Source organism: Calliopsis andreniformis, chromosome 3 (genome assembly GCF_051401765.1).
Source record: "Calliopsis andreniformis isolate RMS-2024a chromosome 3, iyCalAndr_principal, whole genome shotgun sequence".
NCBI lineage: Eukaryota > Metazoa > Arthropoda > Insecta > Hymenoptera > Andrenidae > Calliopsis > Calliopsis andreniformis.
This window is the reverse complement of record NC_135064.1, coordinates 16,250,259-16,276,110: the sequence shown is the minus strand read 5'-3', so window position 1 is coordinate 16,276,110 and position 25,852 is coordinate 16,250,259. Positions and strand designations below refer to the sequence as shown.

Genomic DNA, 25,852 nt, shown 5'->3' with positions numbered 1-25,852 from the left:
CGGAACAGGTCCAACCGAGAGATAACCGACGGGAAAAATGCAGGTAGCGAAACGACCGGTGAAGCAATGATTTCGATCGTGTTCCGCGACGGAAGAAGATCGTTTACGATTGTACTCGACACCTCTCGAGGTTGTAACTGGAGATTGTAACTGCTCCGCGGGAACGGCCTGGGTTTGTTCGAACGCGAACGATTCCAGATGGAAAAAGGATTCGAGAACGCGTAAAGCCGGCTGGAATGAATTCCAAGGGGTGCCCGTTCTTTTCGAGCCGCACGGTATGTGCCTTGATTAAACCGAGTTGATGTTACCCATAGATGTTGCAGAAAATTGTCGTCGTTATCGCCATGCCGACGCCATGTTGCAACTTGTTGCATTCCGATTTTGCAGAGTGAGGGAACAGCTTTATTGGGATATAAATCACGCTTTATTTCCTTCACTCTTGCCACGTTTGCCTTCTTTCTTCTCTTGACGTGCGGAAATCGAGGCGTGGTTAGGATTCTGTCTTCTTCGTATAATTATACTTATTTGAGTAGGAATAATATATTGCGAAAGATGATCGTATCTATTCAGTTAACAACAACGTGATTAGATTGTGACTACAGGTTTCTGTAGTTTTCAAGTATTATTAAAGTTCTCTAAGAACGTTCTTTTTTGAGTTGTAAAAAAGACACTGTCGAAAGAGTAGATTTAAATCGTGATGCATTTCATGACTTATCTTCAATTGTGTAAACTTTATAATAAGTACTCCTAAAATTCTAACTGTTTTAAAAATGATTAAATCTTGCAAAATTTTCAACAACTTCGAATTTCAAATGATAGTTACAGTGAGTCGACATTTTCGTCTCGTTGAAAGTGACTTAATGTGCTTGGTAATCCATCAGTCTTCACGCCACACGTAATACTATAGCGAATACAGTTACTAAGTAAGTCTCTCTTAGCAATGCTCGTTAAATTTAGGTAGGAACGCATTAAAGGTATTATAAACACCGTTAAGCCTTATTATAATAAAGCGGATAGACCGCGACTTATGGCTTCACGATTTATATTCATAGTTATCGTAACAGTTATCGATCGAATCCGATCAGAGGGGTTAAATTCATACGTGACCGGCCTCGAAGTAACGATCAGATAACCGCGATATTAATTTATGCTCGTGATCCTCGGGAAAATTACCGTTGCTTCGGTTCGCGCGATGATCCGTACCATCGGCCCGAGCTGTGCAAGCATTTACGAACGTTTACAGCCCTCGAAGCAGTGGGTCAGCACCGCTGCGCGATCTTTGACCCACCACGGCAACACGCCACTTGCACTTCCGGCAATTCTTCCCTCTCCCCTCGGGGCACATCCCCTCCACCTCGCCCCGAAGCACCTGCTGTCAGACCTTGCGGCTCCTCGATCCTTTGCAGCCTCCCTTTCGTGACCACATCGTCTCTGGACTCAGGAACGTCACAGTCGAGTGCTAGAAGGTGGTCGTTTAACACTGGATCTACAAGAACAGTTAACATTCTCGTACAATCTTTTTCTCAATCTCGTTTAGAATAATGCATTTTTTAATTAAATAGGTATTCATTGTTTCGATCACTGCGATAGAGATAGGATAGGAAAAACAGTTTCTAGTTTCAGAATTTATAAACGATATGTTTTTACATGATCCATTTTGTGGATTGTGCCCTCGAGCTTCTTTCGATTTTTCATTTTTAAATAAGTAACATAAATAGGTGATTTTTAATTTTGAAATTTGATTATTTGAGCGTTTAGAAAATTGAAAATATAGAATCATTGCTTTGGGTTATTCGAAAGAGTAGTGAGGATGTAACACAATTCATCCGATTATTTGTTATAGTATTAATCTCAGTTAATTGATACCTACAGTATTTGACTTGGCGAACTTAACTACCGGAGTAACACCATCCAACGTTGAACTGTGTTTATCTTCTTTTTATAATGTCTATATTGACGTAGCTCTTTCATATCCTCGACGAATTCGCAGACCGTGAGAAAATCGAATTCGCTTGACGCTGGCACGGTCGAAATACGTTTTTAGGCGATTGTTCTTAAAGGACATCGTCACTCGTGAGAAACGCGACAGCGGCGCTTGCCGCGGTGAAACCCTCGGAAGATAACGATTCGTGAGAATGTCGGGCTCTTAAAATCCGGCCCGTATAATCGGGCACGGAACGCGCAGCCTATTACCGATCCACGGTTTTATTACTCGGAAACACCGCGCGTTCTGTCATACCATCTGGCATTCATAACTCGTAATTACGAGTGTATTAAATGCACTTCGACGGTCAGGCCTAACCGGCTGTTCCTTCGATTATGCGCCTCGTATTTTTCCTCAACGGTTAAATGCAATTAGATAAATTTCTGTTCTCTTCCCAGCGCATTCCGCGCGGACAGAAAGAGAAATTTATAACGAAAATAAATCACCAATTACCACTTCAATCTCACGGGGACCCTTTGTCCCTTATTTATGTGTCGTATGAATTACGCGCGCGAACATTATTCCGCGAACACGTGGCGGCGAACACACGCGCGAACCTAGGCACAACGCGGTCTTATTCGCGGCTACGGTTGACAAGGGAAATTATAGAAACTGGGGGAAAAAGTTAATGGTCGCAATTATTGCCAATTAGCCCCGTGTTATTAGTGCCTCGAGCAGTTATTTGGGATAGTCCCGATCGCGAGCAGAATAGTGTGTACTAAATTTCAGGGAGTGTCGTATCGCAAATAAGCGTCGTATTCAATTCATTCAGACGTCCCCTATCACAAATTCATCAAGCGTACACGCGTAACGCACCTTCCGCCTCTGAAGTAATCGGTATATAGTGTCACGGTAATTAAATCTCCGTTCGTCTTAATAGCCGTTTGCATACTAATCATTCTCGAGGACACCTAACGAACGTGCCAGCGATATAAACGTTACCGTTCAATTAAGTGCTAGGTCTTTTAAATTTGTTACGCAACGATGAATGCGTGCTTTTACAACTTACAAATTACAAAATAAGGCGCATTTGTGCTCTCATTTTTTTTCAAAATCCCATAAATGTTAATACAAAAAATTCATTACGAAGAAGTTATGAAATTTTTTGTGTCTAAATAGTTCGATGAATTGAATTAACTTTGTATGGAATTATTGATCTAGTTACACTTCTGCATCGCTACTATATAAAGCTCTACTATTGAACAGAAAAATGAAATTACTTCCGTATGTATGATTCATCGATTGAGCAGCAGTCTTTGGGATTCACGATCGGTTCATTCGATATAGCGATTCCTGTCTGGCACACGTGTAACACATGTTAATATCCTAGATTCTTGGTCTCGCCTTTTCTTGAGTCCAACACGTAAATCGAGCTCGCGCGATTCATTTTGATAAAGTGCTTCTCTTGTCGATACACCTCGCGAGTAATTAGTCTCTCCTGGATCGCGAGATCGGCTTGACGTCCACCGAGTCACGGATCTATTGATTTCTCTTTGAAGCCTCGCGTTTCTAGTGTTACTCGTTCCACGTTCCACGCTTCTTACATAGCGTTGATTATTTAACCTCGATCCTGCTGAACCACTTTTTAAGCGATCCCGAAGCGATACAAACGCAGGTGGGGATAGACACTAAGAGGAATGTTGATTGTTCTCGAGGCCTTTTTTTAAGGGTGGCGGTTGCGTTCAATAAGACATGGACCGCAGTGGGATCACGTCTGCTGTTTTTCTGCTGGATTAAATTTGATTACAACGCGATAAATCGATTTCCCTTTCGTGCGGATAGTATACTGTGATTTATGTGCTCTGGGGTAATGTATTTCTAGATTTACCTTCAAATAAAGTGTAAATATAGACTTTTAGAATTTTTGGTAAGATACTAAATCTGTACATGAGAACCAGATTAACTCAAGTCCTTTTTTGTTATTTTTCAGGAGAGCCGAAAAATAAATGCGATTATCTATTTCTTATCATAGTATTCGAAATAGTTTACACTATTAAATTTCTTTCATTTATAACGTAACTTAACTAAATACCTATTATTCTCATAAAATGAAGAAAAAGCAGTAAGATCCTGTAAAAAACTTAATTTTGAAAAAAATGGATTTGGGTTAGTCTGGCTCCCAAATACAGAAATAGAGTAGGGATATCTTTTTAAGATATTTGAAGATGTTCATAGAGCAGCAGTAAATTCAAAAATTTCTCAGAACCAAATCTTGAAATTTGAAAACTTCTGTTTTAATTGTATTTAAATTAGACGTTGTAACTATGTTGTTCCCCATCTTTAGTAGTGTTGAAATTCAGAACAGTAATGTGTGAACACATGCAATACATATCATTTAAAATTCAGTTCCGTCTTCAGAGACCTAGTTTGATAATTAAACCATCAGCAAGCATTGTATTCTCATCGCACCTCTCATATTACAAGTTTCAATCACGTTTCTCACGTTACACACATACAGCATATTTGTTATGCTTCTCACAAGCCACTTTTTTAATTATATATATTTTCATGCTTAAAGCAAGATAGGTACCCAATTGATGTTTCCTGGTCTTTATTAAAGAATAATATTCCTACTATTACTCAGACATTTTCTAAAATTTAACATACAATACTACACTCCTTAAGATCATCGCTAAATTCTCCAAACAAATTCAAGTTTTACAAAATACAGACACCTTCTAACCATAAACACCGCAAATTCAGAAACTTCAGTATTTCAATACTCAGTATTCCCCGCCACTAAAGTTATCCCATTAAATCAAGCAGAAGGTACCTACATCCTCTAAATCTCCCACTTGAGATTCCTCGTTCAAGTAGGCCTCAACTTCTTCACCGGTACCAATGACCTACTGCAACTTCCGCCACTTTCTATTCGCGCCACCAAATTCTCCTCGCCGTCGAATGGAAACAGAGCAATAAGTGAATACGGAAAGCAACAGGTCGGCCAGCCATTTCAGTTCGCGTAAACGCGTTCAAATGCCCTGCCATTAGTCGCGGAAACGCGAGGAAGAACGGAGCGAACGGAGGTTGTTAGCGTAAACAGAAGCTCATAAAAGCTGGCAAGAACGAGCGCGCAGAGTGGATTCAGTCTCCATTTAAACAACCATTTCCCACGAGAGACGCGGTCTCGGTGGAAATGGTGCACGGCATTATAGGCACTATATAAGTGGTACGGCGCCTTTAGTAGGCGAACAGAAACGCTAATCCCGACGCGACCTCGTTCCCGGGGTCCTCGTCGATGACCTCGACAAGATGCTCCTCGACGAGGCCCCGCGTGGCAGCCTCGAGTCGTGAAGCCGCGACAATGACGCTGTAAATCCGTCAGTGATCCCACCGTCGCCAACATTCGCTCGTTTACTTGTGGCTGTATTGTAGATAAAGCTCTTCTAATTATCAGTTTCGTACGTGTTTGCGTAATCTCGTCGCTGAAGGTTCGAACTGGTACGGTTCATCAGCCAACGAAGTTGGATTCTGAGAGGTACCACGTGGTGAAAGAGATGCTCATCAGTTTTGACTGTAAGAGATTCATACGTAATACATGCTATTAATCATTGGCGTACGCGATATTAGATGGGGAATCAGTCAATACATGATGCTTCTCGGATTCTAAATAATATAGGCATGTTCAGATTCAAAGGCTTCTAATTATATACAGGTATTGCGATCATTTGTGGATAGGTATTGATAGGAGCTAGCTGAGTGAAATCAATAACGAGGCAAGTATATATTTAGATGTACCTGAGGGTAATCGTTTTCGTGAAGAGATGTTTAGAAAAAACAGTTTGTATAGATATTTCTAAGATTCTAAAGGCTCTCAGAAAGTAAGACATTACATGACTGAATATTTTCCATGGTAAAAAATTGTTTTATGAAAAAATCGAAGATCCGCATAAATCAAACTCACTGTCTAAGAACTGTTGGTACGTCAATTAATTTCTGCTGAGAAGCGTGCATCAAGTTGGGTATGGAAGGAGCACGATTATGGAAAGGTCACTGGTACATGATATTTGTTGAGAGCATCGAGTGATTACCCTTACCTGCACTCACGTGAAGACGTAATACGAAGATTAAATCAGACTCTGTTTAATTACATTTAAAAAAAATCTGAAGAATATATTACTGTCGTACACACCCTCGCAGCACAGAACTCTTATTCTCTAAAAAGTCAGCGGAGCAACATTACTCATAAGGGTGCTCATAAAGACTTCAATCGAGAATAATTTCTATCGTTATCTGTATCTACTATCCCGTTTCAAGTTCTAAATCACTCTGTGGTATTAATTACATCCTCAGATAAATTTGAGACACCAGTTATTGAAAGCACGTCACACGACAATCGATATAATTACGGTGGTACCTCATCCAGGTAAAAGGTCTCGCCGCGGAACGCGTCATTAATTATCGAACAAGTCGCGCGTCGTAAAGGGAATCGTGGCTCGAAATTGAACAACGATCGTACCGTGCAGAACTACGATTCTCGAATCGAGGCTGAACGTTAACACAGGCTCACATTGCGATCTCAGAACTTGACTATTCGACTGATTCCCTCTGTTCTACCGTGATTGGGGCTCGGCTAAAACCACCGGTTTACAAGGCGTGTGCACGTCGAAAAGGTCAAATTGCGTATTACGTGTATGCGCGAGTAATCGTTTGAATTTTCAATTGAAGCACGATTTCCATTATCCGTCGGGAAAAAAGAGGAGTAGCGAAAGTCGAGCCACTCATAATCCGTATTGGACTAGTTGGGTGTGTTTAAGGGGTTTAGGTAATTCAGAAATAGAAAGCATGTTGCTTCGAGTTAAACAAGAATAAAGAATCTTAGAGGCTTGTGTAAGACAGAATTGCAGATTGATGTTATTTTGAAATGACTTCAAGAAATTTGAGAAGTTATGGTAGCCTTTAAACACTGGACTTAAAAATGAAACACAACTTCGACAGAGTTGATTTAAAGTGACTAGTCACAGGAAGAAAAGTGATAAAATAAATTAAAATCGAGTACAGGCAGACCACAGCTTGCATACCATTTCTACCTGTAGATACATCTAAAAAATTGGCAACTCAATTTTCTCATAAACCTTACGCTAATGATCTCCATACACTGAATATATTACAACTTTTCGAATATGACATAACTATATACAAAATTTAATTTAAATCGATGCACCAAATCTCACGTACCCACTCCTCTCATAAGGTAAAAGTAAACGAAGCAAAGTGGTCTCACTTTCCACGATCATCATCATCATCATCATCATTCGATTCCCTTAACAAGTGGTCAGTTGATGGATTTATAACTACGATAGTGTCGATTACGTTGATTGTATTGAACTGCAATTAAGCAACGTCGATGGAACGTTATTCGTTTCGGTTTAACGATAGGATTGGACGAACGGGGAGGAACCACGTTTCTTGTCGTCGGTGGATTATAAAGATGATTGGGCCTCGCATCCCAACGTCTTCTAGCAGCCACTAGCATCTGATTAAACTTCGCGATTAACCACCTAACGACCAGGCTGCTCTGCTTACCGTAAATCGCTAATTATTTACAAATCTAATAATGCGCCTGATCGTCCTCGAATAATCCATTATCGGCGATAGAATGCACTGGTTGCGCAGCGTATACTAATGAACGTCGTTTTTGGACGGTCTTCGTCCAATTAAAATTCTGCGACTTTTGATACGTTCGTTAAGGATCGCGCGGAGATTTCTAGCCGACGTGTTTCGCGTGTGCGTACGAAGGGTGGTTTTTGTCGAACGACGAGAGAAAAAGCGAGGTTTGATCGTCGTTGCGTCGGATGTTTGTTCGACTTCGCGATCGAAATGACTTTCGGATGGTTTTTTCCTACGTTCGTTAATTAGCGAGGTCTTCCACGAACGAGATCGAACTTCTCGCGTTTCCTTTTCCTTTTTTCATCGACTACCACTTTTTACTCGCATATTAATGTAATTTGGAATACCTAAGGATAATCGTCCGAATAAACGAGGCTGAAGTCCGGATAACATTAGTAGCGTTTAATAGATTGATAGTGTCAGATTAAATGAATGATAATTATTTCTTTCCATCCCGAGTGCGACCGTAATCGTACAGCAATTAGGAGGAAGCGGAGTCGGAAATTACTGCGGCCGCGGTAAAAAGGATACCTAATGCCCGAACGATTTACTACGGGAGTCAGTACGAGGGAGAATTAACGGAGAAAATTACAGAAAAACACATTAGTTTCTTGGCGTTATTTAAACCTTATTATCTTCGCTCTTAACAATCCGCCTGGGGAGATTTCCGTTTTATACGGTCACCAAAGAAACGGACGAGTTTCGCAAATCACCGACAGTTATGACTAATATCAATAACAAATGTGATAGAAACATTCTTGGATCCAGCCTTATCGGTTGGGGTGATTAATTAACCCGTCTTGACGTGCATGAACTATTCCATTCATGCTACGAATTTTACTATGACCTCGTTTTTCTTATCTATTATACAACTTCGAGACTTTTTATCTATATGAAAATATTTAAGAACATCTATGAGCTATTAGAAAGCTATTGACAAATGTAATTACAAGATTTGTTTATTAATGTATAATGTGGTCTTCAGAGAAGGTAAAATAAATTTCCAAAGTTAATAAGGGAAAGTAGTAATGCGTGTCTGACCGCAGACAGGACATTTCTACTTACTCAACATTCGTGATCAGGGGGCACTTTTTACATAATACTGAAGAATACATTTTGCATTCTACATACTACTCTCTTCATCATAATTTCAGTATAATCTGGGTAACTATAACCCATCAAAAAAATTGGTAGCATGACGTGAACACTTGAGACAAAAATGTCAAACATTTCTTCGTTTACTTTCAATTTCCTACTATACTGCCCAGACCTCAGGTATTAGCACTCGATGCAGTGATTCATCATTCGATTTAGCTGTCCATACTTAGCTCTCACACGATGCTAATGACACTGATTGGTATACATAACCAATTGGTTACCAATGAAAATTTTCATTTTTATGAATATGCCTGAGTAGATTACCTTATTACATTTCTGTAATAATGTAATTCTCAATTCCTGAGCTACTCTGCACTCCTACCTATATCATCCGCAATAATTCGCTAATCAATAACTCATCCATTAAATCGATTCGTCAGATTCGACCAGTCGTTTCATGGAGACGCTCTTCTGTTCGAATGTTGCAGGACGTGGAGCACCCCGCGTGACCGCGGCTCTGGTAGGAGATGGCGAAGGCAGGTTGATCGCCACCCCCGTGCACAAAGAGAGCATAGCGTCGCGGAGCAAGGAGGACCTAGCACAGGAGGCGGCCCTCGTGCTTCAACAGGTGGGCAGCCTTCACTGCGTCGCCCACGACAATCGACGATTGCCTGGCCGATTCAGCACGCTACCGGCGCGACGTAACAAGAAGAGGCCCGAACTGCCCCTCGATGTGAGACGCAGGAGCGAGGAGATCGGCGCTACGACGAGCGGGGACCTCGTCGAGACACCGAGGCTGAAGAAGAAGGCACTGGAGAGAAGCGTCAGCGATGCGAGCGCGAAAAAGCTGAAGGGCACCCTAGCGAGGTTCTTCTCCCCGAAGCTAGAGCGAAAGAGGAAGCCAGTGGGGCGCAGCGTGAGCGACGCCGGCGCCTCGACGCGATCACACCGCAAGCGTAGCGGGAGCGAGAGCGAGGGCTCCTATTTGAGCAGCAGTCGAGCGAAGAAGCAATTGTCCCCCATAATCGAGGCGTCGCCGCACGTCGACCAGCAACCGTTCCATTTCGGCAGGGCGAGCGAGGCGAAGAAGTCGAAGCAGGAGACCGATGCCGAAAAGGTGATAGAGCAGACAGAGACGAAGCTCGAAGAGACGGAAGTGAGCGCTAGGAAGCCGCCGATATCGCCGAGGAGGGAGAACAAGCCGACCGTGCGACGCATACCGATCGAGCTAGAGGACGATAACAAGATCAGAGAGGAAGGGGAACAAAGGAAAGAGGAGAAGGCAGCCAGGACCCCTTCACCAGTAAAGGACACCGGGCTCGACGAAGTAGACAAGGTCGGTACAAGTAGCATGCTGCACAGCAGCCGATACGATCTCCAGCAACGCGGCGAAGAGTCAACGATACACAAGATGATTCACCGATTATCCAGCGATCGCTCGCCACCGCCGCAGCTGACCAGGACGATGGTCTCGCCAGGGCCTGGTTTCGGTCACAACAACAACCGACCGTTCTCCTACACCAGACCAAATGAGTCCTGCAGCCCGCCGCCGCCACAGACCAATGTAATCTACGCTCAGGTACAGACCGATAAGAAGAAGGCGCAGAGGAGTCACTCGGACAGCGACGAGGGCCTGGGACTCGAGAGGAAGGACTCCTCGCGCGAGAACAGTCCCGCGGAGAAGGAGTACCGCAGGACGGATTACTCGTACAGCAGCGACCTGAGGCGCAACAATGAGATCAACACGTTTAAGTCTAGGTACGAGGAAGACAGGAAAAATGCCAGCACCCACTTCTCCAGTCACTATACAGGGGTACAGGACTATCCCAGGAGCTCCGACGCCAAACGACGTCACGAGTTCGACGAGATCGATCGACGCCTCTATGATAAGCCTGAGAAGTACACGTCAACGGTGTTCGTTGACACTTCTGGCAGAGGCAGGGCCGATGGCACAGATGCTAGACAACGCGAGAGCAACGAATTCTCCAGGCAAATGCAGGGCGGAATTTCGAATAAGACGTCCGAGCTGAGCGCGAGGCGCGACCTCCTCGAATCGAGGATCAAGTCTCGGCTGCTGGCCGACGAGATGTTCGCCGCGAAGAACAGCGCGAACGTTCCGATTAAGAAGTCCGAACACGAGATCATCGATAAGCCGATCGTGCCGTCCCCGGTTACGCCGAATCGCGTCGCCTCCCCGAAACGCTACATGGATACCTACATAACGGAGACACGCACGAACAGCAATGGGGAGAAGTACATTTTCGAGAAGGAGATACACGAAGACAACGGCAAGGTGTACGGTTACGAAAAGAAGATCACGAATAAGATCCCATCGGAGGGTTACATCGAGGCGAAGCCGAGAGACGGATACAAGGTGGAGACTAGGACAGACAAGTACGGGGATAAGTACATCGTGGAGACACGAACACATGAGGGGTACACCGACGATTTCAAGCCATTCCTCAGCGACAGAAGTAGGACAAGTCCCGAGGAACGGTTCCAGGGTACAAGGAACACAAGCAGCCCGTACAAATCGTCTAACTTTCATCCAGAGGAGAATCATCACTTCCGTGGCGAGTCTAGAGACAACCTGTCCTCGCCCATGGTCGCAAAGAAGTTCACTACTACCGAGAGAAGGTTCTCCAAGAGTGACGATTTTTTGGATCGCGATTCTCGACCCAGGGAGGCGTACCTGCCCAAGAAGAAGAACTTCGAGTCGATACGCGGTATGAGTAAGTCCACGCAACGTTTGGACGAGATTGGTGAGAACGCAAGAGTCAGGGCGCTCAGGAGTGAATATAAGACCAGATCACATGAGAATCTCACTAGCCACGCGGACTACGCGAACGCTAGGGACATGCGTCGGCCTCTGGTTAAGAGTCCCGCGATGAATGGGCGAAAGGAGAGATCGCCATTCGCGAAGCGTCATTTGGACAGCCTGCGAGAGGGTCCCAATGACGACTATGATACAGATATATCCCAGCTGACTAGCAGTCAATTAGAATCGAAGTATTACAAGGAGACACGCACCACCCAGCGGTACACTAGTAGCAAGCACCCTGTGCACGACGATTACGACAGTTCTCCGCCGAGGATACGCACCGATCGTGGCGGATACAATTCCAGTCGCTACGACTCTGATACCACGGCCAGAGACTCGATCCGTTGCGAGACTCGGTATGACGAGACCTCGCGAACCCTCAGAAAGGAGCATAGGAAGATGGACGAGGACCCCAAGAAGCCTCTGCGTAGGTCGCGCAATCGATTGGACTACTTCGACGACTCGGATGCTAGGGAGAGTCCACGTGGGAAGGCACCTGTCGGCAGGCTGGAGCCATTCGACGAGAGCCCTACCAGGCCACCCAGGACCTGTCACGAGGGTGGAAAGTCCAGACACGCCAGGCAGGAGACGCGATCGTACACGGAGCGTCGGCATCGCGAGACACGGCTCAGCGACTCCGACAGGAAAGATCGTTTGGCTGATTCTGGGATCGAGAACGATTACAGGCGCGACTCGCAGGAAGTCGATAGACGGGAACAGATCGAGTCTGAGGATGAGGGGTTCGTCACGAGGCAGTTCATTAAACATGAGAGAAGGCACACCGATAGGAACATGAACCTGACGCCCTCCGAGCAACGGAAGTACGATAAATATTCGAACGACATGTCGAAGTCGACGACAGTGACCGCGAAACCGCCCTCGGGGGCTGATAAAAAGTACGAGAAGAAGGCGGCGAAGAAGAGCGGGACCATGAGCAAGGTGAAGCAGCTGTTCAGTAAGAAGGAGAAGAAGGCGAAGGAGGAGAAGAACAAGAAGAACGCGAGGAGCAGCAGCAGCGGAGCACTGACGGACGACGAGGTGACGATGAGGTACAGGGAGTACCGTGGCGATCAGCTGAGGAGTGCGAAGAGCGCCAGGGATTTGGGCAGCGACATCAATCAGGTAGGATTCTTACTGCTTTCTCGGTGATTTTTTGTGCTTGAAATTTCAGCTGTTAGGCGTGCGCTGAAATTTTCTGGTATTATTGATCTAGTTATAGGTGTTCGATGCGTGATTTGTAGTTAATAGTAAACGTGTAAGACGTTATAAAATTAGAGTAGTGTTGGGAAATTGGCATCAAGGTTGAGCATTAGCCTCACTGTTTTTTTAATGAATATTCATCTAGCTTAACTAGGTATTAGAACGAATTTTTTTTAGTAATTATTCACGTAAATGTCTGTTCTATTAAGAACTTACTTAAGTTACCACTCAAAAATGAGTTTACTTAAGTTTACTTAAGTTACGTCAAAAATGAGAAATAAGTACTAAAATATATAGACTTAAAAAGAAATTGCTTTGAATTTAGTTCGACAGAATATAATAGATTCATCCTCAAGGAATGTTTAAAAATCAAGTTGTTCGAAATTATTGAACAATTAGTGACGAGAATATTAACATTACCTCGTGAGTGAAAAAAAGTAAAGATGCAACTTTATGATCCGAACTGTAAAGGTGTTAAGCTTGAATAGGGAGTCATACCAATCTTAGATTAATTCCATCAGAGAAGGACATATTTTTATGACAAGTAATAGCCACCAAGATTTATCTATTTCGTTTTGTGGTACAGGAAATCACTGTGTATTAGGTAAGATAGATGACCCACAGCAATCATATAAAGCGTCTGAAAACTTATAAAACATTTTTATGGTTGAGATCCAAGGATCCTTATTCGAGCATCGTGGATCATCGCGAACTGTTTCTTGCGATCTTCAAAGACTTCCGCAATATCGCGTGGAACCAGTCTAATGAACAGGGCTAGATCTCTCATAAATGTTTTATGTTAAATATCATCCAATGTCCTAATGTAGCACTTTGAAAGTGACTCAGCGTGAATAATTAACGTTTCTTTCGGTGCAATCAAGTAGTCCATACGAGGTTTCCTAGATTACAATGTCGTATAAGTACAGGCTAATAAAACTTACGTATGATTGTGGCGGAATCATCTTCATAGAAGGTTTTTGTACTATCGTACTAAAACCATGATATTATTACATAACATCATATTATGGTGCAAACTTTCAATTTTTCTACTAACTTTCTAGATAAATTCAGTGCTATTGTATTCTGCATTAAAATATCTCAGTATCTATAATTCATACTTATCATAATTCCTTTGTTTCTCTTTTAATATTAAGATACAAAAATAGTATCAAAGCAAATTAGTCTTTCTCAATAAAATACATTTCTAACCAGTGAAGATGACGAAATCACCACATAAACATTTCTCTTCTCTCAAGTTCTCATAAACCGACCACCGTCAGAGATTTTCAGACGTCGCTTTCTTCAGTTACCAATCTCGTTACCTTCCCTCACGACAAAATGAAATCCGCAGAATTGTCGTAGAAATCCTTAACCAAGCGCGCGTCTTTCAATTAGCAATTCGAATCTAAGCGCACAGCGACCGCAAATAAACATTTCCCCGCATAGAACGCAACCACGTCTCATCCTTAACGCGGTCGTCGCTTCGGGAATCCAGCAAGGCGTTGTTCCAAGCGAACGCAAGACCCTTAGAAACCGGAAGCATTCGATAATTGGGATCTCATACCGTTCTCGAGTGCGCGGTTGCGTCACGCCTAACTGTACACCAGCCGGTGGAAAGTATACAGTGGACGCTGTACACCAGGATCGCGAACCCGCCCACACAGCGTAGAGAACGTTTTTCGGAGTATTTATCACGCTCGGGCGCTGAAACAAGGGGACGTGTTCGCTGCAACCTTTGCTACGCTTCCACGACTGCTTGAAAAACGTTAGGCCGCGGATACGCTTGCTATTTAAGCTCTGGGCATTTTTAGAGTTTGCAGAAAATTTGTGATTCTATCAATTTTATAGTATCAGACTATGAAGGAAGTTTCGAAGTTGTTTTAAGAAGTACCAGGTGGTATTACTTTTGGTGCAGTGTCTTGAACATTTTGTCATATAAGCTTGGGAATATGGTTAATTAACCTTGGTGGGAGAGATGTACTGTATTTAAAGAATACTTAAATTAGCTACGATACTTATTCAACTACATTTATTCAAAATTGATGGTAATAACCACAAAGTTGCACTGTGAGTCCTGTTGTTAAATAGCGACTTAGTACTTCTCATATTTATGCTACTCAATTTTCAATTTCGGTCTTTGAGAAATGATTCGAGAAAACAAACCTCTTGAACTATATCGTGGCAAATTACCACCGTACTGGAGACACATTTGTAGCTCAATATGAACTCAGTCCACGAATTATGATTGAACTGCCTCCATTTGCTCCACATCGTTTCTTCCGCCATTCAGACTGTGCATTCGTATTGAAATACGTGCTTACAGTTGTGATAATACTAGGCTTGATTAAAATTTTATCAGCAATCTGTGACTCGTATGATCGTGGCCAAGCGTACACGCGGCCTTAGGCTTCGTAACGGAGCTTCTCTCGTTGTCCAGGCTCTCTCCTACCGAAGAATAATGATATAGCGTTCAAGCGATCATCGACGTAAAAGTCTACTGCATTTTCTTGGAAAGTGTGCCTGCGTCGGAGATTTATCGGATGTAACATTTAACCCATATGATAAATAATTCCTTGTATATGACCGTACAGAGAGCATCCGTCTTCTCGACGGACGTTCGTCGCGCTTATTGGGCTGCGATCTCTCCCGTTATCTCGAGATGAAGGTTCATCAGTGTCCGACACTCAGATGCGTATAACGGGGTGATTCGTTATACGAAAGAAGTGTAGCCTTTTATTCGCTGAATTTATAAGAGTCAAGACAAAATAGTTGGGAAAAAGATTTCGAGGCACAATTACAGTTTTTAGTTATAAATACTAAGGATTGAATTTCTAGGCTTGCATTCGATACTAGAAGTCGTGACGTCGTGCATGGTAGTGACAGATAAATCTATGACTGCTGGAATAGCATGCAATGACAATGTCTTAGAGTCTTATAAGTAATGCTTAGGAATTGTTGCTGATAAATCTCTTTCTTCTGGGAGCTGGTAAACATTGCATTCTTGAAATACTCTAGATAATCTTTTATTATACAGGGTGCCCACAATGAAGCAGGCCACCTAAGTAGTGGTCATTTATTCTCCAAGAGCATTGTACGCGTTCATATTAGGAATTGTAATAAAGGTAAACTTACGTCAATTGATGACGTTTTTACAATCGCTTCTAAAACGAAAACTATGCGCCCCATTTTAATTGAGAAAAAGAGGAACAGATAGTGTTAAGGTTTACTTTATGCCCTTCTTTTTCTCCATTAAATTGAACACATGATTTCCGTTTTAGAAGCGATTGAAGAAATATCACGGAGTAATTGGTATTACGAACTAACCCGAGCTTACCCTACTTCCGACATAATTAATAAAATTTAGGAATTTAAATTAATTCCATTGAAAGAAATTAACTTCATGCTGCTCGAATGCTATTCATAAGGAATTACTTATATAACGTTAATTAGGTATGTGCATAAGGTACGCGGTCTGTTAATTCGATAGGACTTGAAAGTGAAAGAATGCAGCCAGGTACAAGTCTACGTGCAATATACTACATTTTTTATCTCGAAATCCATTATCCATCTCTTATCGAGAAACTTTTATTGTCCTCGTCCGATTCGATTACCTCCACAGTTTCCAATACTATTTCCCGCGAGAGCATTGGCGTGACTGCGCGGCAAACTGCACCATAAAATCGCTGGCTATCTAATCGGGCAAAGGTGTCGGTAACTCGTAACTAAATAATTGTTTCACGCCGTTTTACAAGCCTCGGCGGCGTATAAACGGAGATCGACTGCGTTTGAACGGTGCGCCGAGGGTTCGTGTCGAGGGATCGTTTCTTGCCGATTTCGCAAACCAGGATACGCGGTATCGACGTCCGAGAGAAAGATTAATGGCTGGACGCAGGGGACGGCCATGCGCGAGCCGACGCCAGAAAGAAGTAATACACAATAGTAAACGCGGTGAGAGAGGTTCGTAAAATCCATTTGCATGGGTCCCACGGTGGGTGGAAACGCCTGTTGTGAAACACCAGCTCCGCGATAGGGAACAGGTGGTTCTACGTTGAATCAGGGTCACAGTTGAAACTTTTTACGGGCAATTAATGATACGATTCTATGCTCGAGGGCAAGCCCTGCTCTCCTTGAGATTTTCATCGAAACACTTACCCGCGTAATGCGTTTTTCGTGTCCACCGCGAGTTACAACTGGTTCCCATTATGTCTTTTATTATGCATTGTAGCAGCTGGTCAGGTGTAGCTGTGTCACGGTTTGCGTAAGACTTAATCGTGACAGTTAAAGTCCTTGGAATACTCTGGTGTATAATGTTCTCGAGGTGCTTCTGGTGCTCTCGATAGCACTTTTTAAATTGTTTCTTCTCCAAGCTGAAGCGATTGCAAATGGCATTGGATTCCTAAGGAATTAATAAATGTCAAACTTGTCGAGATAATTACATGAAGCTAGTCCTCTCTTAAAAAGAATATAATATATTAAACTAGATTGATAGAAGCTTCAATTAGGTCACAGAGAATTTCAGTAAAATCATACCCGCTACAGCTTGAAATTATTTATCACAGGACTCAAAAATCTTTATCGATGATCTACGACACCCCTATATACTCAAAAATCCTCTCAGCTGACATTTAAGCGACATTTGCATTTTTGAAAGTCCGCCAGACGACCGTCCACTAAGTGTAGCCAATAAAATTCCGCGATATCGCGATACATATTGACATTTCAAGCGACCAGTCGACCGAAGAGATACCTCGCTTCGATAGCTGAAAACCGATGAATCTCTAAAGAGGTAGAAGTGTTCGCGCGTGCCCGTCGTCAGTAGCAGACACCTTTAGCTTCGTCGTCAGTTGGACATTGACATTCGTGACGTTACGCAATCTCTGCTGTCGTGAATACGTGTCGTGATTGTCGGTCGCGATACATAGTGTCAGCGGACAGGAAAAACTGTTCGAATGTAAAAAGACTGCCTCGGGAATCCGAGCGAGCGAAATCACTCGACGGTGGTGACCTGCGGGCTCGAGCATTCCTTGGCGAGCAGATTCCATGAAAACGCTCGAACACACCAGCATCCGTATGCCGGCGCGCATAAGCAGGGCGTGTCCAATGCACCTCGAGTCTTGTGCGAGGTTCCTCGTGAAAAATAATCGGAACTGGGAGATCGCGGCAACAATTGTATTCTTGGTACCGTAGCGGGAATTAACCTTGCGATTGTGTAATAATCTCGGTACGAAAGCTGATGTTAATCGAGCGAGCAATTGAAACGGAGATAAATTTGAGGTTGATGGGGTTGAATTGGCTTGATAGAGACTAGATGGAATAGATGGATGTATCTTGGTGCAGTTTCTCAAATCTGAGGTGAAGTTATTGGCTTAGGATTGTTAGACTTGTGGGAGTTAGCAGATACTTATATCGCTCATTTTTAACCCTAGAATGACTCCTTAGGGTCACCAACGATTCCACACAATTTTGAACTGGAAGATCTATTTAGTGTGCAACTATACTTTCTTATGATGCCTATGGAAGAATGAGAAAAGAATTTTCCCTTATTATTTTAAATATTAAGATCTTTTTGAGTCCCCCACAGCCCCACAATGTGACTTACACTGAAAAATATAAGGGTGTCGTTCTAGGGTTAATATCTTCTCGATGAATGATTGAAATACAAGTGAAGTGAAATAGAAATGAGTTAGAAATAAGCTACAGACAATTAACTACAAATTCATCTAGATTTCGTATACTTTATATAATAAAATTCACATTAAATGTGCTATCTAGTGCCATTTCATACATAGCTCACTACAATTGAGCTATCATTAAAAAAAAAAAAATTGTTTTAAAGAATAGTGACTATCTCATCATCCAAAGTCATCCTTCACCCTTCTTTTCACTCGCAACGTTACAAAATATCAACGAAACCTCGCCGACTCGTTTCGTAACAGCGTCAAGAGACGCTGACACGTTGTCCATGTGCCTCTACTGAAAGTTACGCAATTCGTGTCACGTAATTGTCATTCCTCTAACCGTCTAGAAAGATTTTTCCCGAGATCGCTGGATTCGTATTCCATCAATCACTCGTGTGCAATGAATCCCGGTATGTGGAGCAAGTGCGCTGCGTTAGACACACCCCTCGGTGCAACACGTGTGAGCGTGCAGGCTGAGCTTGTACGCTGAAAGGATCAGTCTGTTCAAGGGAGATCTCCGGTATGCAGAGGGCCCACACCTCCTCGGTATTGCACCCACAGGCTGACCTACACACAAACGTACACCCAGGCCGCGGCGTGTGCACCGCCACGAGCCCGTATCCCATTTCCATCGAAAGTTCACACTAATGGCATTTGCTCTACGCCCGTACGTCGAGGATTATTACGATTTATTAGCTCACCTATCACGGCCCTGTTCGCGGTTCTGTATCACGACGCGATTAGGGGATCGATTTCGGTGGATAAAGCGAACTCGACGGGAACGTGATTCGCCATCGTTCGTAAACGAACATTCGAGTCGCCTTAAATCTTGGATTACGCCTCTTTGTCGTGACTTTTAATGGAGAGGGGATTTGTTGCAAGTAACATTACTCGTCTATCGTGTCTAGTCGAGTTAGTGGTTTCCCTTTTCAAAGGTTGGTGTGCTCGATTATGTAGAGAATTTTAATTTTCTAATTATCGCTGGCGGATTCTTAAGATGGTATCGCGAAGATATTACGAAGTGTATGCTATGGATATTCATTTTATGTTTCTGCGATTTGCTGGCGTGCCGAGGCCATTATAATTCCACTCATTTACGATGAAGGTTATTATTCCCATATACAAGAAGTGACATAGGGAAATTAATAAATTAGAGTATTGTACAATTTCTGTATATCGTTTTTTCGAAATTGTTGCACTAATCTCACTGTACTTTCTATTATATTGACCAAGTCAATTAACGAGGACAATTCTATATGCAATGAAACTAGTATCTAGTATCTAGACATTATTCCTAATATTCAATTTAAGCTTAAATTCTAATATACCTAATAAATAAAAATAAAAAAAAAAAAAACAGAGATAGTATCATAAAATAATATATTCAAGTACTGGAATGCAAGTGTCGAGACCTGCATGTCTAGGCTGTCCACTTACTGGATCATGTGATATCTTAAACGTCCAGGTATTGGGTCATTTTCTTTATTTATTGTGCTCAATAAAATTTGAATATTTAAAAATTTCAAAATTGAAATGGTATCGAAGGGATAAAAGGGGGAGAAATATCGAGGAAATGGATAAAGGGTCGTGACTTAAGAGATCGTAGGATCATGGAGGGAAGTGAAACGGAAAAGGGAGCCCTCAACCGTATTTCCACGTCGAGCGCACGCTTTGAAACTTAGATGCACTTTGCTTTATGGTAGGCGGATCATTCACACCTCCGCTCGCGGAGGCCAGGCCGATTGTTGCTGGGTTAAAGGAAAGGAGTCAGGGCTGCACGTAAGAATTGGATCGCATTCCCCGCTCCACGGGGCATAAAACCGTTGAGATAATATTGCCAGATAGGTTATTTATTGATATCTCGAGCTTAGGCTGCCTCTTGGCCACGATGCTCTATGCTCTATGCCCGTGGTGTGCCATCACGGAAACCTTCCGCTAGATCGTATAATGATCGCTAAGCACAACTTGTGCATCTCTCTCTTCGTCCCTCGTCCAGTATACGAAACTACCACCCGTGTAACATCCTGCTGAGGAGCTACGGTGTACCGTTGATAGCCCTAAGAGATGCGAGCAAGATTCGTCTCGCTCTGACCTCGTCAAGAACTCTGTAACGCTCTGCTTGGCCATATTCTCGAGGGAGCCTGGGAAACTCGGACGATTTTGTGCGCCCTTTTGATCTCTGTTTACACCTTGCTTCATTCTTTCGGTTTAGATAGATGAAGATACGTTGATGGCTAATGGTTACATTAAGAATAATTATACTGTGAAGTAATCTCGAGCTGATTCTGGGTTCTGACACAAAGTTCTTGGAACGTCCTATTTTATTTTATTTCCTAGAGAAAATTTATTTAATGGTCCACTTTGGTCAATTAGAGAGTGCTGATTGCGTTGGATAATTCTTTTTGTACCTTGTTCAATTAATCATCGGGGTATAGAAAATGATTGCCTGATAGTAGACAATTGATAGATAAATTAGTGCCCTGTTCGTATCAATTCATTTAAATGGAGAAATTTCAGCGTAGGTAACTAGTAGATAAATTTATGGAATACACGCAAAATTGATTTTCTGTGCCCTTTTGATCCGAGTTTACTCGTTTAACCCGTGCATAATAGTATACATAAATTGGCATAGATTCACTACATTTTAGATAGGTTTGCAGATCTCTTGAGATGCATAGGTTGAATGTTGAGCACAGTTTATGAGGCATCTCGTGCTTCTTCGCGTGTTTCTGCGAGTCGTTTGCTTTATTCACTGTGGGGTCGTAGAGGAATAATTAACTACGGGTATGCACGAAAGCACAATAAGACAGATGTTCTAAGATCTAATACGATATACTAATTGTAAAATAAGCTAGAGTAGAACAGGATGACCTAGAACAGTATAGCAAAGTATAGAAGAGTATAGAAGATTCTAGAATAATATAGAACAATACAGAACAGTATACAAATGTACAGAATAGTATAGAAGAGTATAGAAGATATATAAAATAATATAGAATAATATACAACAGTATAGAAAAATATAGAAAAGTACAGAAAAGTACCCGTTTGATACATAATCAATATTTTCCATACCTCCAAATAACCTTATCGCAACTTACGTTACTTACCTCATTTTTACCTGAAAAACAGAAATGTACAGTTGACTCAGACCTCGTGAAGGCCTATCAGTGTAGGTGTAGCACGTAGGCGCGGTATATCTCTTACACACGGAATTATATCTCCTTGGATCTGTTACTGCCGAGCAGGCCCCATGCGCGCGCGCACAGCGGGCCCACGGCTATCTGGAAGCCAGGGGCCGGGGAACTCGCGAATATTCGCGCGGCACTTTCCAATTTCTGTGCTCGCCGCCCTCTCACTCCGTTTTAAGCCCGGTTTCACTCGTCGTGTCCCGACCGATCGCGCGGCGATTTGCATATTCAAACCGTCCGTGTCCCGATGGCTTTCCACGCCTTCGAGCCACCATTTTTCTCTGTCGATTCCACTGATCCTTGTGTATAAACTTTGCGAGCTTACCGATATCCGCATCGTTTACCGTTACGGGGCGTAACGGCGCGACAAGTAGCGAGCGGAGCCTTTCCAAATAAGAGCCGGATCGATTTCGATGGTTCGCGATGGAATTGTTGCCGATAGCAAACCTACGAGTGTCTCGTGTGCATAGAAAGTACATGCACGCGTGGATAGTACTCGCCTTCCCTTTTTGTGTATAATTTCCTGCTCTTTTTCGTTTGTGATTTAGAGGAGAGAAACATATAGAGGGAACATTTCCTTGTTTCGATCTACTTTCCTTTTCTTTTTTTTGAGAATAATGGTGCAAGATGAGTTCTACCAACCTATTAAACTTAAATTTGTAGGATATTGGTATGTGCATGTATAAACTGACTTGATCAATGTTATTCATTTAACCTGCCATATTCTTGCACGGATAATCGATAGAATTATATAGTAACATATCGCAATTTCGTTTCTCGTAAATTGTGAAGAAAAATTGCGAGAAATTGAGCTGAAAGAGGCAGCGACGTGTGCGTCGAGATTTCCCTTGGCAGGATGAATACATATAGCGTAGTCCCGTGCTGATCACAGCACTGGTTAGAAGCAATTAATTACGAGAACGAGCGATTAATGATCTGAAACCTTCGTCAGACCTGGTTGCGAGTATGTCTCGCGAAAATGCATTCCCTCGCGAGGCAACTGCCCTCGCCACTAGCTGATAGATCCCGCTTTCGCGAGAGAATTTTTCGTGCAATCTCGTGCTCGTATGTATATTCGCTGATCTGTTCGAGTATTTATGAGCAAGGAACTGGTATATGTTCAGCTCGATTATGTAAATCGAATATCGAGTGCTTCCCATATTGCAAAATTTTAATGAAATAATTTGCGTGATTCATGAATTTGAACAATTTATTTCTGAAATTTATTCTCATATTATGCTATACACGATATACCAAATTGCACAGAAATACATATTTTCAAAGTATGTCTTAGAAAAGTAGTAATTAGCTTTCGCAAATTTTTGAACTTTTACTATCACGAGATCGAAGGTATAGTATATTGTACACTTAATTATCAAAATTTCTGAGTTAATGATAATAAACTTCTAAGTCACTTTCTGACCCTGTAAGGAATGAAAGAAGAATGTAAATTTTCTTATATTTTGAATGAAAAGAAATCGATATCTTTAGTGGCACAATTGAAACCCATACAGAGCAGCAAGTGCATTTCCTTTTTGGCAAAAAGAGGATTATGGAGCAAATCGAAAGAGAAACGGGGTCTGTTCATAAAAGGTACGAATCCCACATGTTACCAAAGATATCGATATTGGTCTGTATATAATTGACCCTAACTAGAGAGCATCGCGAGCGGTGATGAAGAAAGGAGCAATTAAACGCGCCGCGTAACACTTTCCGTATATGGCGCCGAAGGCCTCACGCGACACTGTAAGTACGTATACAGAGTAGCCCATAACAGGATGCATATAACTCAACTACCTGAAGATCACGATTTCAAATCATTCAACGAAAGTACTTCCGTTCCAAAAAAATTCAGCGAGAATAAAATTAGTCGGTCATTACTTCAAATCCAAATAAATAGTAGGTATTGACAGGTAAACTATGACTTAACCCAAAATTAGGAGATTCTCTATTATGCCTTCTCCTAAATGATTAACACTTCCTGGAAATCCAGAAAATAGAATTTATCAATAGATTTTAAAAACACAGCATAAATTACCACAAATATTACAGAAACTGTTCGTTTACGTCGCCAAATGATAGATAGTCCATAGATGCATCAAGTTTCGTGCGTAATTATGATAATCAGAGTCATGCTCAGTCTGATCGTCTGGCGATTATAGTCATTAGTACAAACGTATGGATGACGAAAGCGATAGGACTGTCGCAGTGAACGGTTATCCGTCTTCCTAGACGCCAAGCCTCGTCGGTCCACCTGAAGTTGAGAAGGTCGAAACAACTGGTTATGTAATTAGCTGAGAGAACGCTGTTACGAATGTGTCGTGGCATCGTGTGGGTGGTCCACGACCACGACTGGCAAACAGTGGCACAATACCAGTCATATACATTACGTGTCGATACTGCGATCAATGGTAACCTATTACTCACGGACTCCTTGTACGCCAGTTCTCTTTCTTCTCCATACATCTAGGTAAGGCTCTGCGTGTACGTAACACATTGCGTAAAAAATCTTTTCATAGTAAAATGGTGACATTTTGCACTTCTATAAGTGGTATATTACTATGGAATGTTCGATTTTAGGAGGCATTTGTATGGACACTTGTCATTCATTAATTTTTTTACAATGACTCTGTAAGTGGTTTTAGGTATATCAGTGATGTGTATCAATTAGTTACTACTATTTTCCATGGAACTATTGTCGCGTAATGGTTGTGCCAAGGTACCTATCTACTGTTATTAGGACTTTGGACATAGTGTCAAAACTGCTGCAAATAGATTCATGGGTACCCACTTTAAAACTTTTAAACCCTAACTTTTCTCTATTATATTCTGTATTCTCTACTCTAGAAGGATTTGTCGGCTCGTAGAGAAAATTTCGCTCACCAATAAGAACATCTGTAGTGGATACAGAATTTTTCCTCAATGCATGAAAACTAGGAACATATTAATTTGGAAATTCCCACTGCACCTGTGATTGAGATGTTAGCATTAAAATGTTTAACCATAAGTGGCATTGTCAAATCTGACACAACAAAACACAGCAGACTCAGCTTTTACAGCTGTCAGCTCGCAACCCTCAATTTCACTGTCCATAAACGCAAGAGAACCATACATCTCAACTCGTTCCGTTTAAAACGCGCTATCAGCGGGATTCCCTTCCCCAGCTTAATTTCACAAGCAGCGAAACGCTACTTACTCCTCCTGAAAAGACACGTTCGAAACCCTTGAACGTTCGAGGCGACTGCAGCTCGTTATTTCGTTCTCCCGTCCGCTCTGCCTCCGCTCCCGCCGGTTTCGCAGAAGAGATTACCTGCGTATTTTGCATACTTCTGACCACGCTATCGATTATAACGATCAGGTGCTTAAAGCGTGTCCCGCAGCAAGGCCGCCGCCGCGGACTTATCCACGGGGACGTGCTGCGAGTTTATTAACTCGCGCCGGTGTTTCGCGCCGCACTTTGTTACTCCGGCTGACAACGTAATCTCTGTACACGTTCGTTCGTTTCGCGTTCAGTAGTCCGCAAATAGATCACTTATGTCGCTCAGACGAGAACATTGCGCCGCGTGCGCCGCGAAACGTTGTCGCGGACTGGAAACACCCGTGGCTGGGATTTTTCGCCGAGGATCTGGGCTGCGTTGCAAGTGATCACGCGAGAACGCTGACGAGAAATTAGAGGAACAAGAGTCAATTTGCACTTATTAAGAAGCATTAAGTCTTTAACGAAAGACGATGAAATAGTGTGTTCTACAGTTTGATTTCTGGTGCTTTGGTATCTTCTAACAAGGAGAGTCCATCAAACCTTATCTTTTATACAGTCCTACTGAATCATTCCAAATATTTTATTTCATTTTTTCTTGCAGAATATTTTCTTACTCAAGTGACTTCAAGTTTTTCCTAGAATCTTCATACTTAATGTACTATGACAAAAGCCACTGACTTTTCCTTAGGTATATTTCGCATTTCATGATCAGACTTCAAAATACACATTCTAAAAAATAAGACACTGAATCCTTAACTTGTTGCAAGTTACAGTGGACAATAGAGGACCCTCGTTAACGAGAAAAACAACATTCGTAAATTTCTTTCAAAGTACACGCGTTAATCGCTCGACTCATCAAGGGTCCTCGTAAAAAGTCTTCGACGAGTCCTTGATGAACAGCTCATGCTTCTGAAAGTGCACGTCGGTGCACGGTGGTTTATGGACTGTCGCCGTGGTCCCGTGAGATCACGGAGATACAGAGTCCGAGCCGTTTTGTTCCGTATATGTTAA

At 42.5% G+C, this 25,852-nt stretch overlaps 1 protein-coding gene across 2 annotated transcripts in view; it reads left to right on the top strand.

Moving 5' to 3' along the window:
• Blo (bloated) overlaps window positions 1-25,852 on the top strand; it is a 130,571-nt gene that overhangs the window by 18,930 nt on the left and 85,789 nt on the right. For both annotated transcript variants that reach the window (XM_076375587.1, XM_076375586.1), the window contains exon 3: window positions 9,181-12,635. In XM_076375587.1, coding sequence (XP_076231702.1) covers window positions 9,181-12,635 — 3,455 coding nt within the window. The remainder of the gene's footprint in view (window positions 1-9,180; window positions 12,636-25,852) is intronic.